The 16,800-nt window shown below is 43.2% G+C and overlaps 2 protein-coding genes across 3 annotated transcripts; one reads left to right on the top strand and one right to left on the bottom strand.

The window, feature by feature from the left end:
* Positions 1-1,066: 1,066 nt before the first annotated feature.
* On the bottom strand, positions 1,067-6,861 carry LOC308126870 (uncharacterized protein). Its single transcript, XM_080491560.1, has 2 exons — positions 6,642-6,861; positions 1,067-2,801 (listed from the first exon to the last, which is right to left on the bottom strand). The coding sequence occupies exon 2, from the start codon at positions 2,640-2,642 to the stop codon at positions 1,905-1,907; it is 738 nt and encodes a 245-aa protein (XP_080347686.1). The 5' UTR covers positions 2,643-2,801; positions 6,642-6,861; the 3' UTR covers positions 1,067-1,904.
* Positions 6,862-8,109: 1,248 nt separating this feature from the next.
* Positions 8,110-15,999, top strand: LOC308126978 (uncharacterized protein). 2 transcript variants are annotated; one of them, XM_080491699.1, is made up of 10 exons: positions 8,110-8,258; positions 8,986-9,179; positions 9,251-9,352; positions 9,446-9,541; positions 10,554-10,664; positions 10,750-10,867; positions 11,256-11,985; positions 12,360-12,418; positions 14,000-15,202; positions 15,522-15,999. In XM_080491699.1, exons 2-10 carry the CDS (start codon positions 9,042-9,044, stop codon positions 15,812-15,814), a joined length of 2,850 nt encoding a protein of 949 aa, XP_080347825.1. In that variant the 5' UTR covers positions 8,110-8,258; positions 8,986-9,041; the 3' UTR covers positions 15,815-15,999. The 2 variants fall into 2 exon arrangements, with proteins under 2 accessions (XP_080347825.1, XP_080347824.1); XM_080491698.1 differs by having other exon boundaries at positions 8,116-8,265.
* Positions 16,000-16,800: the final 801 nt, after the last annotated feature.

The raw sequence follows: 16,800 nt of genomic DNA, 5'->3' as shown, positions 1-16,800 counted from the left end.
ACTTTCATGACTCTGCTTAAACCATAGAGTTTATAGTTCGACCTGGCGGTTTTAGTTCTCATTCAAAGCTTCTGTCCTCACCAAACATTTATATGTCACAATTGCTTGTACCAGAGATCAATGGCCGTGGAGCTGAGATTGCCTGACCTGTGCTTCCTGCCCCCATCAGCAACGTGCTGATATTTCTATTGATTGTATTACCCTCTCAACCTTGTAGAGTGTTTTCTGTATCATCCTCCAGCTGTAGTCGTCTCACAGAGGTCTGGACATTTCAGGGTTCTGCACAGTGTTGCTGTCTCAATAAGACTGGTCCCTTCTGCTCCACACACAGTTAAGATGTTTTCATCTTGTTTTGTGCTTTGTGGGCTGTGGCTGGGCTCTACTACGGTGGCCCAGAAGGGCCAACAACACAACACACCAACAAAAGCCGTGACACAACAACAAAGAGTCGCAACACAACAAAAGAAGCCACAACACAACAACATAAGCCACAATACACCAATAAAAGTTCTTTAAAGTTCTTCAACTGCTGCGTCTTTCCGATGTGGCGTTTTGTTGTTGTGTTGTGGCTCTTTGTTGTTGTGTTGCAGCTTTTGTTGTTGTGTTGCGACTCTTTGTTGTTGTGTTGCGGCTTCTGTTGTTGTGTTGCGGCTTCTGTTGTTGTGTTGTGGCTTTTGTTGTTGTGTCGTGACTCTTTATTGTTGTGTTGTGGCTTTTGTTGGTGTGTTGCGTTGTTGGCCCTTCTGGGCCACCGTACTCTACAGTGAGCTGTCTTCCAGTCGAGAGGTTGTGGGTTTGATTCCCCACCTTGCCCTGTCCATGTGTTGAAGTTTGAATGGGTGGCTGAAGCAGTCAAAATGTGTTATCTAAGGCTCTGTCCACACGACAACGCCGCTTCATGTAACCACATTGTTTTTGGCCGATCGTCCACACAGCCTGGTGTTTTTGGACACGGCGCACATTTGCTGAAAACGATGATGTCATTGCCCCACCTCTCCACCAGATAATCCCGCGACTTACTCCGCTACGTCACTTGACAACAACAACATTGGCGGACCACCTGCTCCAGATCCTGCTGCAGAAGCGACTGATTTTATTTGGTTTAATAAGGTGAGACGTCGGATTTGTCGATTTCCCCATTTGTTTCCCCCCTTGTCCTCTTCCTTTTTGGTTTATTTATATGGCAGAGTTACAGCGCCACCTATAGGCCTGGCATATGGACTACATCATGTCGAGTAGTTCTTGTGGTGTTGCATGGACGCAGATGTTTCCCATGAGGACGGGGGTTGGCTCATGTGGACAGGGCCTAAGTGAAGTCAGTTTATTTTTCTTTACAAATGTTAACATCAGAAAATAAAGTAAATACTTTTCAGCATAGCTGAAGATAAATTGTAGCCTCTGATCTATATGTTATTTATATTCATATGTGTGACAAGCTGGTTGTTCTAATTTTGGGACTCTATATAACTATATTGTGTCTTGTGGTGTTGTGAATTATGTAGACTAGGAAATTGAACATTGGAACATTGGAGGTTGCCATGTTTGGTAGTTTAAAGAAGAAGCATAATTTCATTCCTGGTGTCATTTTCTGATACACAAAACAAAAAGACACTCACACGCAAAGAGACACTGAACAATTCACAAGATTTCTTTTGAAATTGAAATTGAACTTTACATTTTTCTTTTTTTGGACATTCCAGGTTTGTATTTTACTGGTTATGACTCCTCAGAAATGAACAGTAAAACAAAGGCCATGAGCTCTGCTGAGAGCTGAGGTAGCACAAATTTAATAATCTGCCGAAGGTGTCTAACAATGAAAAGAGCGTCAGAGTTGCATCCAGAAGTGGAATATTTCACGTGGAATAGAGTTAAAAACAGAGGATACCAGAAAGAGAGGCGTGTTTCTACTTTCTGCAGTAGACCATGGCGCCGTACGCCACCACCGCGACCACGGCGACTAAAGCGGCGCCTCCACACAGCAGCTCGGTGGAGGTGAGAGGTTTGGTCTTGGGGGCAGATGGCTCCAGCTCTGGCTTCTCTGGCACTGCCTGTGACTCTTTTTCTGAATGTTTGTCCGAGAGGGGAATCTGTGAGAACTGTAGCTGTTCAGTGCTCACTGCGGGAAGCTCTGCTGCCATCGCCGAGAGAATAGAGGGGGGGAGGAGGCCCTGAGAGGGGTAGAGCTCCTCGGCTTCAGAGGTGGTTGTTGAAGGGACCGGCGTGGACGTGGTGGAGGGGGGGTGGAGCTTGACTATGGGCAGAGGAGGAAGAGCCATCGGGGGAACCACGTGCCGAAACTCCACAGGCTCCTTCTCCCGGTGAGGCTCCTCTGCTGACACCAGGAGCTCCTCGGTTTCTGGAGCGTGGAGGTCCTGCTCCTCCTCTCGGAGCGCTACCAACTCCCGCTCCCCTCCCAACACGCTCAGCACGCTCGTCTGCATCTCGTCTTCATCCTCCTCTTCCTCCCCCGTCCTCCTCCCCTTCTCCTCCCGCTCGGCCGCCTCCTGCAGCATCTCGGCCTCCTCTCGCTCCAGGTGGACCATGTCTGAGTTGGAGGAGTGGTTCTCCTCCCCTGCCAGCGCCGCCCCGTCGTTGCTGTCCAGGCTCTTGGTGTCCTCCGGATCAGGATCCACGTCGCCCATGGTGGACCAGGACTCTGCCAGCAGGCTCTCGCTCTGCCAGGGCCCGGGGCTCCCTGTGTGGGTCAGGGGTAGAGTGGCAGCGGGGCCGGGGCTGCCTCCTCCTCCATCCCCCCGGCTGGACTCGACTGGGGCTTTTTCCTCCAGACTGAAGGCTGACCGCTGTAAACACATAGAACAAGGAACTGATTAACTGATGAAGGTGTTTTTACAGTGCAGAGAGTAAGGTAGTCGTTACAAGTTATTGATTCATACCCAGTGTACAATGGCAGATGAGGGGATCTTTTTTGATTATTACATTTCCATGCATACCTGCACACAAATGATGATTCATTCCTCTACTGTCCCATTTGAATCTAGTGTATATTTGTCTTTTTGTGTGTTTCTGTGTGACGGCACTTGTAAAGCGTACTGAGCAGTAAAATTGTATCTATAAATTATAGAAATATATAAATTAGATATTCCAAATAATGCTTTTTGCCCTGCATATGATTTAAGAAACATTATTAATCCCCTAGGCTGCAATTTAAAAGCAAAACATTGTGTAGTTCATATGAAGACAATCATAAAACCTCAAAAACAACATAAAAGCATAGAAAACCTCTATTATGAAAACACACCTATCTATGGTCTATAGCTTGCTGACGTCTGAAATTTAAGTATTTCAACAGAATATTTGCATTTGTGACCATTTAGATTACATCTTAGAAGCTCAAAGCTATTTAAAAACAAAAATCCAAATGATTAATTTGAGGGTTCTCACCCCCATGTTGGAGGGAGGATTTGAGAATTATTGCTCTTTAAATATGTAGCTACCTCTTTTTATAAGGACCAAAAGTAGTTGGACAAAAGACGCAACTGTTCCCTCATGGAACTATCACTGCTTCACAGGACCAATGGATGATGAGACAAAACATACAGCGATAGAAATCTAGGACTTTAGAAAAGCAAAGAAAGAAATGTTGTAGATTAACTCTGTGTGGAAGAGCAAACGTATACATATGGAAGTTTGCTCTGTTTTCACCTTTAAGAGGTATAAATGATCCACACCAGTGAGGTTAATATAAGTCATTACATTAATCAATCTTATGCAAAGACTTATTGCACTATGCACTCATGATTTAATTACATTGTGAGTCTATTATGAGTTGCTAAACAAAATCTAAAATGTACTTTCAAGACAGAAAACAGTTTCAATTCAAGGAATGATCACAAGGATAATGGAAAAAGTTTAATATTTTAAAGTAAACTTTACAAAAGACTGAGTCAACCCTCTATCAACAACATCCATATTCCTCCCAAACATATTGAACATATAACTTTTCACACTTCAGTTTAATTTTGACGAAAGGTTTCACCTCGGAGAATCCGCTAAATTATTTAGGCTATCCTGTGACTGTCACAAGACATGAATAAACAATGAACCCTGCTTGTGTGGCACTTTGAAACGGGTGGAAAGTAAGATGACAGAGCATGATACAAACATTTTTAATCAACCGCACCAGGAACAATTCATAGTGATTGACGCTGATTGACATATACTGAACATTATAGTCTGATATGTTGTTTGTTTTCTTGTGCAAAATATGCTCATATCAGCTCTTCATATGTGAGATTACAGGTTATTTTTTTGCTCATTCTGTGGACGGTATCACTATAATTAGTGCCAACAACTACATGTTGTTATACAGGTTAATAACACTAGTACATAAAACTGATGCAAGAGTCAGTATATCAATTTTAAGCATATCCCCAATGCACTCAGTTCTCACAAGATGGTTTAGCTCAAGTGGACATTTTAGTAAAGGCCCAAAAATTCATTCCATTTAATGATTTCTTAAAAACTAATTGTGAGATATGTGTGATTCTGGTGACAATAATAGTATCTTTTTGATATACTGACTTTAAAAAAGGCCCAAAAAAGAAAATAAGTCTTGAAATTTCCTTCCTCGACACCTTTGAAACAGTTTCATTGTCAAGCATTTCAGCGAAGGCCAATAACTTAGATTGGCCTAGTTTTCTATTGAAGTCTTAAATATTAACTCCAGTAAGATAAAGTCTCGTTAGTTAGTTACTAGTCAGTGTACGAGTGTGTCCTTCCTCCATTGTGGCCTCGCGGAGAAAGTTAATGATAATGTGCAACGCGGCCACAGATTCCTGCCGTTACCATCTATTTTTACTTGTTCTCAGTGACATCAGTGGCGGCTGTGATTGGAAAAAGTTGCTCACTGGACGCTGCATATTGCAGCGGCCGTGACTATGTATAGCTTCAACCTGCATATCTTACTATGTTTAGGCACTATATGCATCTCCATCTGTCAGCATAGAGTGTTGAAGCTGTTTCATAGATTTCACACGGCGGTGGAGATCGGACAAAAAAAAGGGAGGAAAGCTGCACTAAGGCATTCTCTTTAATGTCTGGAACTCCCAAGGCCATGCACCCTACAACCTGCTGGAGTCTTAACACTTAAATGAATCTGAAACAGCATTTCTGATCACAAACAGCTCAGGATGCTTGTATATTTGCATAAATTCAGGTCAACCAAATCTACCTCTCGGCTCTGAAGGTGACCCTCCTGTCTGTGTGACGTGCCTCGGCTTTGCCCACAGAAACTCTTTACCCCCCCATGCCAGTCCCAGAATAGATATTTTCAACACTTGCTCCTACTCGCTCACTACTGATGCTGTGTCACGTTCACAATCCTCACACAGCCTCTCCGGGGTTCCAGCTTCTGTTACGTCTGCACTCGTGAATTCAGAAATTCACTTGTCAAATGCAATTGTGATTATGAGCAAAATAAACAAGAAAAATCTTCATTCATGAAGATTTAACAAATGTAATGTTTGAGACTTTAAATTGATAAGATAACCAGACAAATACTAAACCAATACATAGTCTTGGATTTTTCAAATCTAAATTAGTACCATTATACTGCAGTAAACATTCTTAGAACACATTTGTTTAGAGCCTTTTTTATTTGTCTTTGCTTGCTTGTTTTTGTTTTGTTTTCTGATTTAAAGGGCCACAAAACCAGGTACGAAGAGGCTTTAGGTTTTACCTGTAAATGTCATCCTAAATTTACTGATTTACTGGCATTTTAATCTATGGAACGCGCATGTGCAACACAGTATCCAGTTTTCCACTCGCAAATGACATTTTAAGTGGCTTCAAATTGCAAGAAGATGTTCTGGGGATATAAATAGTTCACAGAGGAGGGGAACAGCATCATTTCAGTGTTATTCCTTTGAACATAATTCCTCACAGTGGTGTTATAAACTGGAACATTGTTGCTTTTGTGTCGCAAAATAGCAAACATCTTTCCTGCTCATTGAGCTGGTTACTTTATGTGGGAGGAAACTCTGAAAAGGGTCATTTGTGTCATGATTACCAAACTTTTTCAGATTTAGACTGCCAAATAACTTTGACTCCAATATCTATTAGGGGGGGAAAAAAACCTTCAGCCATGTTGTTTGTCCAGGCTTTATGAAACTTGTAGGCCCCAGCCCAGGGTTGCTACACACTTTAAGCCTTTCACACATACACAAACACACTCTTGCACAAACACACATTGAGCTTCAATGGTGTCACTGCCTGCAATCAACCTTTTCTCCTCGGTGATCCACCTTCACTCAATGTCCTACTTGAGTAATTGGATTCCCATTGATCCCAGCCTGACCATGACAGACTCACAGAGAAGTAAGATTTAGTTTTCTGGTCAAATGTGTGACAAGGACAGAAATCAGACACCATGATTCAAAGGTCAGATCTCAATGTCAAAGTGAGAGAATCAAAGTGGATTAGACAGAGCAGCTCCTCTCGTTCAGGATTAAATGTGTCCTTCGTTGCCTTAACTTGAATGACACAGACAACTTCCAACACTTTATAGTCATTACACCTGCAAATACACAAAACTCAGCCATACCCTTCATTTATCGATTGAGATACATTTAGTCTTTTTTCTTTATAGGTGAATAGAAAGGAAAAGCAACATCCATGCATACCTGCGTCCTCTGAGCTCGGTGCCGGAGGAGACGAGAAGTAGATCAAAGTGTGACGTGCACTCGGACACGAAGCCACAAATCAAACAGATACGCAGACATGCATGCTGGAGCTGACACGAGAATAACAAGGTAGACAAGCTGTTCAAAAGTCTCTCACTCTCTCTATCTCCCTCTCTCTCTCTCTCTCTCTCTCTCTCTCCCGCTCTCTCCTCCTCTCCCTGTCACCCACCCCATTTCCCAAATCCATGACATAACAGTTGGCAGGAGAGAAGTCTGTGGTGACACTGCTGTCTATCCAGAGTAAGAAAAACTACAAACGAAGAAGGTAAACATTAGCAAATGTGACTATATCAGGCTTTAATGTGTGTCCAAGGCCTTTCAAAGGTCAACAGATGTCTGCAGGGGGAGCTTTTGATGCAGGTAAACAGTCTGTGGAGTTCCTGAACTGTGAAACAGAAGATTATCAGTCAGCAGCGTGCGCAGGGTGAGCTGGTGACACAGAGTGGAAAACGCATGCCAGACAGGCAGAGGAAAGCTATTTCTAAAGCTGAGCTACTTATAGTTCCCTCTGCTGGCAAGACTCATCACAAGACTGGAAACTGTACCAACATCTACATCTCATTTCTTCACTTACTGCAATTTACTTTATTTTTACTTTTTTCAGAGGTTTTGTATGTACTTTATTTTTTACCAAAAGGCAATTCTCTATAACCATGTCCTAATATTACTTGTTTTGGATGGCCAAAGGTTAAAAGATCTATTGATCTTTTATCAAGAGCTGAATAGTTCAAAATCTTTATATGATTATGTTGAATCAGGTCATATAATCATATAAAGATTTTGAACTATTCAACTCTTAATTGACCTTTTTTCATTTTTAAACACAGTCCCACTGTGGAAACATATAAAAACAATATGAATGAATGAATGAATAATTTTTGCATTCGGAAAAAATCTATTGTAAATGGACTTCACTTACGTAGCGCTTTTCAACTGTGTGAGCAGTCCCAATGGACTTTGCATCATTAATCGCATTCACCCATTCACACACACACACACACACACACACACACACACACACACACACACACACACACACACACACACACACACACACACACACACACACACACACACACACACACACACACACACATACCAATGGAGGCCACTGCCATGCAAGGCTCTGTCAATCCATTGGGAGCAGTTTGGGGTTCAATGTCTTGCTCAAGGAGACTTTGGCATGTTGAGATGGGAATCAATCCTGCAACCTTCTGACTGGGATACTCTACCAAACGAACCATGCTGTTTTTGCTCTGAATAAATGTACAAAAATAGCAAAGAGAATACCTTTTTTGTTTGTTTGTTTGTAACAGATTATCACCACTACAAATTGCACTAAGTGTACATCATCTCCTATAGCGATTATATATGAACATACATACACACATTTTATTTTGAAATATTTACCGGAAGTGGTAAACTTGAGGCGACGACGCTTGCGTTGTAACGGCGCATGTTAGCCACCAAATGCAAAAACACTCTTTTACATTAATTTTTTCATTCCTCCGGAAGGCGTTTTTCTAACTAATGGAAGCTCATAGATCACCGGAGAAAGTACGAGGTGAGTCTGAATATCCGCTGAAGTCGCTGTAATGTTGAAAAGCTGGGTTTTTTCTTTTGACACTTAGCGGGAGCCGTCTATGTAAAGAAATCACGACTTTTATAAACTGTCAACCTGCTTCCGTTTTGCTGTAAGCACACTCTTTATACCTATTTATTATAATGTTTTCAAATACCTTTGTCGGCTTCTCTAATTCACTATGGCACAGCTGCTCACGTTTAACCAGACCATACATTTGTGAAGTCTTTTTAATTATTAACCATCCAGGAATTATCCAGGTCCACAAGCAATATTGCTGGCGTTTTAAATGTATTTAAAGAAGAAATAACTTATGCGATTGTTAACAAATCATTATATGCGATGTATGTAGAACGTCAACGCGTTAATGTAAACATTTTTACCAGTAAAGAAAATAAATAAAGCAAAAACAGCGTGTTGAGGAAATCTCCAGACAATCCTTGAATTTTACAGCTAAATTCTGCCCTCTTGAGGTCAGCTGTGACATTACATCTCTGTGTTTCTGATTGGTGCCTCTGGAAGTTCTTGTTTATTATTGATGAATGTATACATACATATGCATGTTTGTAGAGTATTAATAGTTTACCCTTTGTAAACAGAAGATGCAGTTGAAATATTGAATATTAGTTGTGAAGGACGTGAGGCAGCCCAGACAATATTACATTATGTAAAGTATGGATAAATTGCATATCTGTGTTTCAGATCCTCTGTCGTCTCTTCGCCTCCTGGTGCCTCCGCTGCAGCTCCTGTCCGCTGCCATGTGGCAGCTGGCGAAGCAGAAAGACGTGATGAACTACGAGAGGCTCCAGGAGTTTGTATTCATGGTGACTGAGGCGGTCCCCGGTCTGATCAACCACAGACAGAGAGCTCAGCTCATTCTCGGACTCCGAGCAAGGGTGAGCCGGCGTCTGTGCCGCCTGCGCTCAGGCTCGTCTTCCTCCAGTCACTCATTCTGTTTGTGTTTCAGTTGATTTTGGAGCTCTGCAAAGGGTCAACACGGGGTTCTGTGGATTGCCAGCTGATCCAGAGCTACTTGGACAGACTCCCCGTCACATCTTCAAACATAGATGTGAGTCCAGCAACAAAACAATAGAAGAAATCTTTTTTTTTTTTTTTTTATTAATAATAATAATTTTAATGGTATGTTTTTGGTTTGTGGCAGTACAGGGATTCAGATGTGAAAACCACAGAGTCTACGTTCACTGCACTCGTTCAGAGCCTGCTGAAAGATCCAATCGAGAGGGCCTATTTCTTTACGGTGAGAAAAACTAACTAGGCATCTTTCAAAGAAAGCAATAACGATAATATTTGTTGATTTTTAATCTCTTTTCTTATATATTGGAAGTATTCGTTGAGGTAACATGTATTTAAAACATTTAATTGGTCAACTTTATATATGCATTATTTATGTAAATCTCTTCTGTATAGTAAACATAGTATGTAAATATGTGCACGAATCGGAGCGAATGTTTTACATAAAAAACACAACTTTTTTTTTTACTTATTCACAACACATAGAATAGAAATATCTTTTAATCCCTGATGTGAATTTCTAAATTTGCACATGCAAATTATTAGTAAGTAACTAGTACAAGTCAGCAAGACTTTTTTTTTTTTTTTTTTTTTTAATTTTACAAGTAGATTGCAACATCTTAAAAACAACCTGCACATATACAACTCTGTCAATACAAGATTCAAATTGTCTCCAAATGAGAGGAGAAGGTCAGAAGAAAGGGCCATGGAGTCAGGATGGGTGAAGGAAGCACCAGATGGGGGCAGAGTTGTGAAACTCAGATTAATAAACATATTACACACTTAGATTTACATGTCTATTTGGATGGGCACTAACCCCCCTGCTTGTGTTTTCTCTTGTCTAGTAGTCCATATGAAAAATAATATAATCATTTTACAGATTTCCGAGACAAAAGAAGTAAAAAACTGATATAAATAGCTGTTTAATCCAATCCTGGACCCTGTTTATCCAAGATGTGCTTAGAAATCTTTAGTTTATGCTGATGTGCTAAAAATGTGTTATTCTAAAAGATGCACAAATCAAAAGATTTTATTGTTGACCATAATATGACAGAAGTTGTCAGACAAGCTGTTAAACATTTAGCAAAGAGCAGATTTGTCTTCAATAGGATAGAATGTTGGTTAGTAATGTAAAGATCTTTGCAAGGAGCCAGGCTCTGGAAGGCCAAAGTATCACCTTGACATTTAGTTTTTTTTCTCAACAATGCAAACAGTAAACCTGCGATTATCTCTTCCAGGAGGTTTTCCCAGTTGAATACGGTCCGCAGTACGACGCAGCGCTACACGTGTTATTATGGGAGCTGCTGTCTAAGCTGGAAAAGCTGCTCCCAGTCCCCGACCTCAAACAGGTATTCATTCGCCTCGCGCAGCTGTTTCTGGGGACTTTATCGGCCCCACGTCATCCTAACAGGTCGTCAAACCTTGTGATTACAGACTGCGGCCTGGCTCGGCTCGGCTCCCTGCGCTCTGGGGGAGTGTGTGAAGTCTTCAGCCGAGGAGCTCGGTTCGGTGTTGGAGCACTACAGAAGTTCAGGGCTGCTGAAAATGACGTGTAAGAAGAGCAGAAGGCAGCTCTGAATCTTCAAGCGTTTTTTAAGACAGTGTTTAAACATTTGTTCCCAGGCTCATAATGGTATATTTACTCTGTCAGCAATAACATTTTGACCCGAGAAATGCGACTTTTGAGATCATACTTTGGTGTCAATCAGTTTTTAGCCGTGTTTAAAAGATGTTTTCAAGTAAAACACAAAGCTTTGGTAGCTTTTTGAGTGTCGGTGTACACGACAACAGTGGTCATAATGTTATAAGTGATAGTGCATTAGTATAATCTACATTCTCATGTTAATAAGTTTTTGTTTTGTTTTGTTTTTTTAGCCAAAAATACAGATTTGCCCCCATCGATGTGAACTAAGGACTTTCTACACTTCTCCCTCTTTTAGACGGTCCTTCTTCCACCATTGGCAGCTGCATCATGTCGGCACTTTCCATCCCTCCCTCGCAGAAGACAAACGTGTCGGTCACCGAGTCCATCCACAACTACGCCAACATCCTGAACCCCGTCTCTTTGCCCGGGGCGGACCAGTACAGCATCGTGGCCATCTACACCGAGGTGGAAGTCCGAGCATCGCAGGAGGAAGAGGAAATGATCGAGTCAGCTGAAGTGCAAGACCAGACAGACTTCTACGAAGAGGAGATCGAGGCGGTGATGGAGGCCGCCGACTCCAGGTCTGAGGAAAGCTGCGAAGCTGCGGGAGTCGCCAAAGCTTTGGAGACTCTGACCAAAACGTTTGCACTGAGGAAGGAGAGCCTGGGTCCAGAGGCGGCATCGAGGAGGAGCAACGAGTCCTATCTTCATAACGAGCTCGAATCAGGACACGGACCTCATGAAATGGACTCGCACAAAGAGCAGGAATCAAGTCATCAGAGCGACGTAAGAGGAGAAAACGATGACGAAACGGTGAAGGACGATAAGCAGCCCGGAGGCCCAGAGAGCGACAGCAGCGAATCACTGCCCGAACATTTCTCCAGCGAATTGTCTGAAACACAACAGCCGGACGCCTCGGCTGCCGTGCGCCGCTCAACTCGTCTACAAACGAAGCCGTCGCTGAGCTGGCAGGAGACGTGTAAAATCAAGAGGATGGCGAGAGAAATCGGCGAGGAACCGAAAATGTACGAATAAAATCCAAAAGTGCTAAATCACAAAAAAAAGTAAAAAAATTGTAAATTTTTTAATTTGATTTGACGATTTTAATCCTGAATCATGTGACTTTTCCTCTTTTTTTGCCTTTCAAAGTAAAAATATATTTAAAGAATAACTTTAAATATGGAGAAAAGGACAAGTTGCGAATGTGTCTATACTGAAGATATAAAGCTAAAGTTCATAATTTACACCACTACTTCTTTTTATTGCTTATTAAATGGTTGTTGTACACGAAAGAGAGGGAGACTGTTAGTGTTTTCTATTAAATTACAAAGATATGTCACTTCCCAGTGTCTGTTTATGACTAAGTTAAAGTACTGTTGTTGTTTTTTTTCCACAATAGGAGCAACGCCGACCTTTCTGCAGCCCCATCTGTGATCGCTATCAAAGGAAGTGATAAAGGTGAGAAGCTCTGTGAGACCATTTTCATCTAAATTCACAGGTTAAAACAGAAAGGTATGTTAGAATATACCTTCGGTATAAAGACTTGTACACACGTGGACAAAATTGTTGGTACCCCTCTGTTAATGAAAGAAAAACCCACAATGGTCACAGGAATAACTTGAATCTGACAAAAGTAATAGTAAGTAAAAATGCGATGAAAATCAGACACTGTTATTGAATTGTGGTTCAAAAGAATTATTTTAAAACACAAACTCGTGAAACAGGCCTGGACAAAAATGATGGTACCCTGAACTTAATATTTGGTTGCACAACCTTTTGAGGCAATCACTGCAATCAAGTGATTTCTGTAACTTTCAATGAGACTTCTGCACCTCCCAGCAGGTATTTTGACCCACTGCTCATGAGCAAACTGGACGGCAGGTTTCAGCTCCTTCCACAGACGTTCAATAGGATTTAGATCAGCGCTCACAGAAGGCCACATCAGAACAGTCCAATGTTCTGCTCTTAGCCATTCTTGGAGGTTTTTCGCTGTGTTTTGGGTCATTATCCTGTTGCATGACCCCTGACCTGCCACACAGACCAGCTTTTTGACACTGAGCAGCACGTTTCTCTCCAGAACACCTTGATTGTCTTGATATTTCATTGTACCCTGCACAGACGAACGACACCCTGTGCCAGATGCAGCAAAGCAGCCTCAGAACATAACAGAGCCTCCTCCATGTTTCACAGTAGGGAAAGTGTTCTTTTCTTGGGTTGCTTCATTTTTGCGTCTGTGAGCATAGAGCTGATGTGCCTTGTCAAAAAGTTCCAGTTTTGTCTCGTCGGTCCACGGGACATTCTCCCAGACGCTTTGTGGCTTGTCAACATGCAGTTTGGCAAATTCCAATCTCACTTTTTTATGATTTGTTTTCAACAGCGGTGTCCTTGGTCGTCTCCTGTGAAGTTCACTTTGACTGTGGAGCTTTAATTCCTGACTAATATGTGCAACTGTAGTCACAGGAACATGAAGCTGCTTGGAGATGGTCTTATAGCCTTTACCTTTAACATGCTTGTCTATAATTTTCTTTCTAATCTCCTGAGACAACTCTCTCCCTCACTCCCTCTGGTCCATGTGTTAGTGTGGTACGCACCATGTCAGCAAACAGCACAGTGACGACTTGTCACCCTTTGAATAGGCCGACTGACTGATAAGAACTTTGTAGACACCTGTGATGCTCATTAGAGGACACACCTTGGTTGAACATGTCCTTATGGTGAAATTATTTTCAATCTTTTCTAGGGGTACCATCATTTTTGTCCCGGCCAGTTTCATGAGTTTGTTTTTTAAAATAATTCTTTTGAACCACAATTCAATAACAGTGTCTGATTTTCATCGCTTAATTTTCATTGAATTTTTATTTATTATTATTTTTGTCAGATTCAAGTTATTCCTGTGACCACTGTGGGTTTTTCTTTCATTAACAGAGGGATACCAACAAATGTGTCCACGTGTGTATACCTGCAGAAACATCTGTGTTTAATCCATCGGAGGTGAAAACGCGCCTTCAACCTTTTGACCTTCAGCTTTTTTATCTGCAGGTGATTCGGATGAGATGACGTCCATCATCTTCACCTGCTCCCAGTGTCCTTTCCACACATCGGATCCAAACAGTCCGGCTCACTTCCACATGCAGAGCGTCCGTACCGAAGTGTACAGGACTCTCTCCGGAGCCTCCTTCACGCCGTCGGCCTCCAGCACAGACGAAATCTTTACCTCCATCAAACTGTTCCCCAAAGGAGCCGCCGAGCAGAGCGAAACAGATCCGTCTGATCATCGGAGCAAAGTCCCACCATCGCCGCGCGGCAGACAGAAAGCCCTGATGTGCGAGACGTGTGGGAAAACGTTCACCAGGACGTCCGACGTGAGGAGACACCAGCTCATCCACACTGGCGAGAGGCCGTTCCACTGCTCGCAGTGCGAGCGCACCTTCCAGCACTCGTGGGACCTGGCGAAGCACGAGAGCAAGCGCCACGGCGTGGCCATCTCCTTCTCCTGCCAGGTGTGCCGCAGCTCCTTCGCCAACCTGCGCGCGCTCACCGTCCACCACAAGAAGAGTCACTCCCAGGAGAGCCAGCTCCCTCAGATCTGCTCCATCTGCAGCCAGAGCTTCCCCTCGCCGCCCGAGCTGCTCGAGCACCGCAAGTCCCACGTCAGCGCCAAGCGCTACGTCTGCCAGCAGTGCGGCGAGGGCTTCGACTCGCTGCTGGCCCGCTCGCAGCACAGGCAGATCCACCAGGTGAAGCACCAGTTCAAGTGTCCGCACTGCGAGAAGACGTACACCCGCCGGTCGGACGTGAAGCGGCACCTGTCCACTCACACCGGCGAGCGGCCGCACCAGTGCACGCAGTGCAGCCGCAGGTTCTCGCTGCGCTTCATGCTCATGAAGCACCTCCGGGTCCACACCGGCGAGCGGCCGTTCCAGTGCTCGCACTGCCCCAAGAGGTTCACGCTGGTGTCCGTGCTGGCCCGCCACGAGCGCATGCACACGGGCGAGAAGCCCTTCCTCTGCTCCCAGTGTGGGAAAGGCTTCCTGTCGCAGGGCGAGCTCCTGAAGCACCACCGGTCGCACGTGGACGACAAGCCGTTCTCCTGCCCACAGTGCGACAAGCGCTTCAAGAGCAAGAAGTCCCAGCAGGAGCACATCGTGTCGCACAGCGGCGCCCGCCCGTTCCCCTGCAGCTACTGCGGGAAGCGCTTCACCAAGCCGTACGCGCTGACTCGGCACAACCTCATCCACACAGGTCTCTACACTCAAACTGGCATTTCTACTATTTAATAAAACTGTTGATTTCAGAATATTTTAATTAATTTAACAGTTTTTGAGGATTAATCCAATTCAGTTTAGTCCATTTCACAAATTTCATAGGAATTCTTCTCGGTGTATGTTGTAGTAAATGCTAAAATAAAGCAGTTGTAAAGTAGTCACCGTAGTGAAGTAATCCAATGATGGTTACCACCTGAACTTAAAAAATACTTCAACTCCAGCAGTTTGAGCTTCTTTTCATGCTCGAAAGTGTTTAATCTGATGGATAATCTGACCCCTTGACCTCGTCCCCACAGGAGAGCGCCCGTTCCCCTGCGGACACTGCGAGAAGTCCTTCCTCACGCTCAGCGAGGCTCAGCTGCACCGGAGGATCCACACGGGCGAGCGGCCGTACGCCTGCGACGCCTGCCAGCTCAAGTTCAAGAGCTCGTCGGAACTGGCCCGGCACAAGCGCAGCCACGCCGGCGTGAAGCGGGCCAAGCCGCACTGCGAGCGCTGCATGATGACGTTCCCGTCCAAAGCCCAGCTGAAGAAACACATGGAGACACACGAGGAGGACGGAGGAGGCGCGGCGGAAACTAATACGTAAAATCATGAGGAACGACATGGTGGGAAACTTTTGAGTAAATTACTCTATAAATCATGTTTTTAAGTTTGTAAATTACTTCGGTTTATCATGTTTAGGAGTCACAGGTTCATTCGTCATCACTTTGTAACGCTGAAGTCATTTTAATGGAAATCAAACTGCTGATTAAATAGAATTTTCACTCCGTCCGTTTCCTGTGTGTTGTTTTCACCGAGCCGCCTGAACACATCAGCATTATCCAAAACTGTAAAGACCAGCACTGTTGCTGTTTACTTTAAAAAGAGCACTTCCCTTATTGAAATATTTGGAATATTTCCCAACCAATCTTTTTACATTGCGTCTTTAACAACAATTGTATTTCACCACTAAGTTAAAATATAATAAGATGAAATTATCTTTCGCAAGTTTTTCTCGGCTGTTTTGTTTCTGCCTCCATTGTTTTTCAGGAATTCAGATTATAGAGCATCTTCCTTCCCCCTAATCTAGATAATAGAGCATCCTCCTCCCTCTAACTCTCATATTGATGTAGTCCGATTATTTCCGTTTTAAATTGTGTGTCATTTGCATTTGTGGGATGATTTCTTCCATAATTTCAAATGGCTTATTCTGTTTTCTCAGTCGTATATAACCGCACCATGTTTTTTATAACTAGTAACTAAATATAAGTAACCACACGACACTGGTGAGTAGTGGCAAGCGCAGTCAAACCTCAATGTACGGAAGTAGGACAATCAGCTCTCTGGCTAAAGCTTGTTCAAGCTTTTCTGAAAACCAAACTCGATTGTGACTCAGTGTTACTTTCCATCGTGATGTTTGTGTCTTTTAGAAAGCAGCAGTTTCCCCCGCTGCTCTGTTTTCAAATTGGTGGATTTACAGTCTTATTCTGCATGTCAGGTGATTACTGATCTCTCTCCACAACGCACATAAAACTGAATGACTCATGCCCACAGCCATAGAGCAAAGATTAATTATCGACGTCATAAACATAA

The sequence above is a fragment of the Lipophrys pholis genome (assembly GCF_963383615.2).
Source record: "Lipophrys pholis genome assembly, chromosome: 22".
Classification (NCBI taxonomy): Eukaryota; Metazoa; Chordata; class Actinopteri; order Blenniiformes; family Blenniidae; genus Lipophrys; species Lipophrys pholis.
The sequence above is the reverse complement of the archived record's forward strand: the minus strand, read 5'-3'. Positions and strand labels throughout refer to the sequence as shown.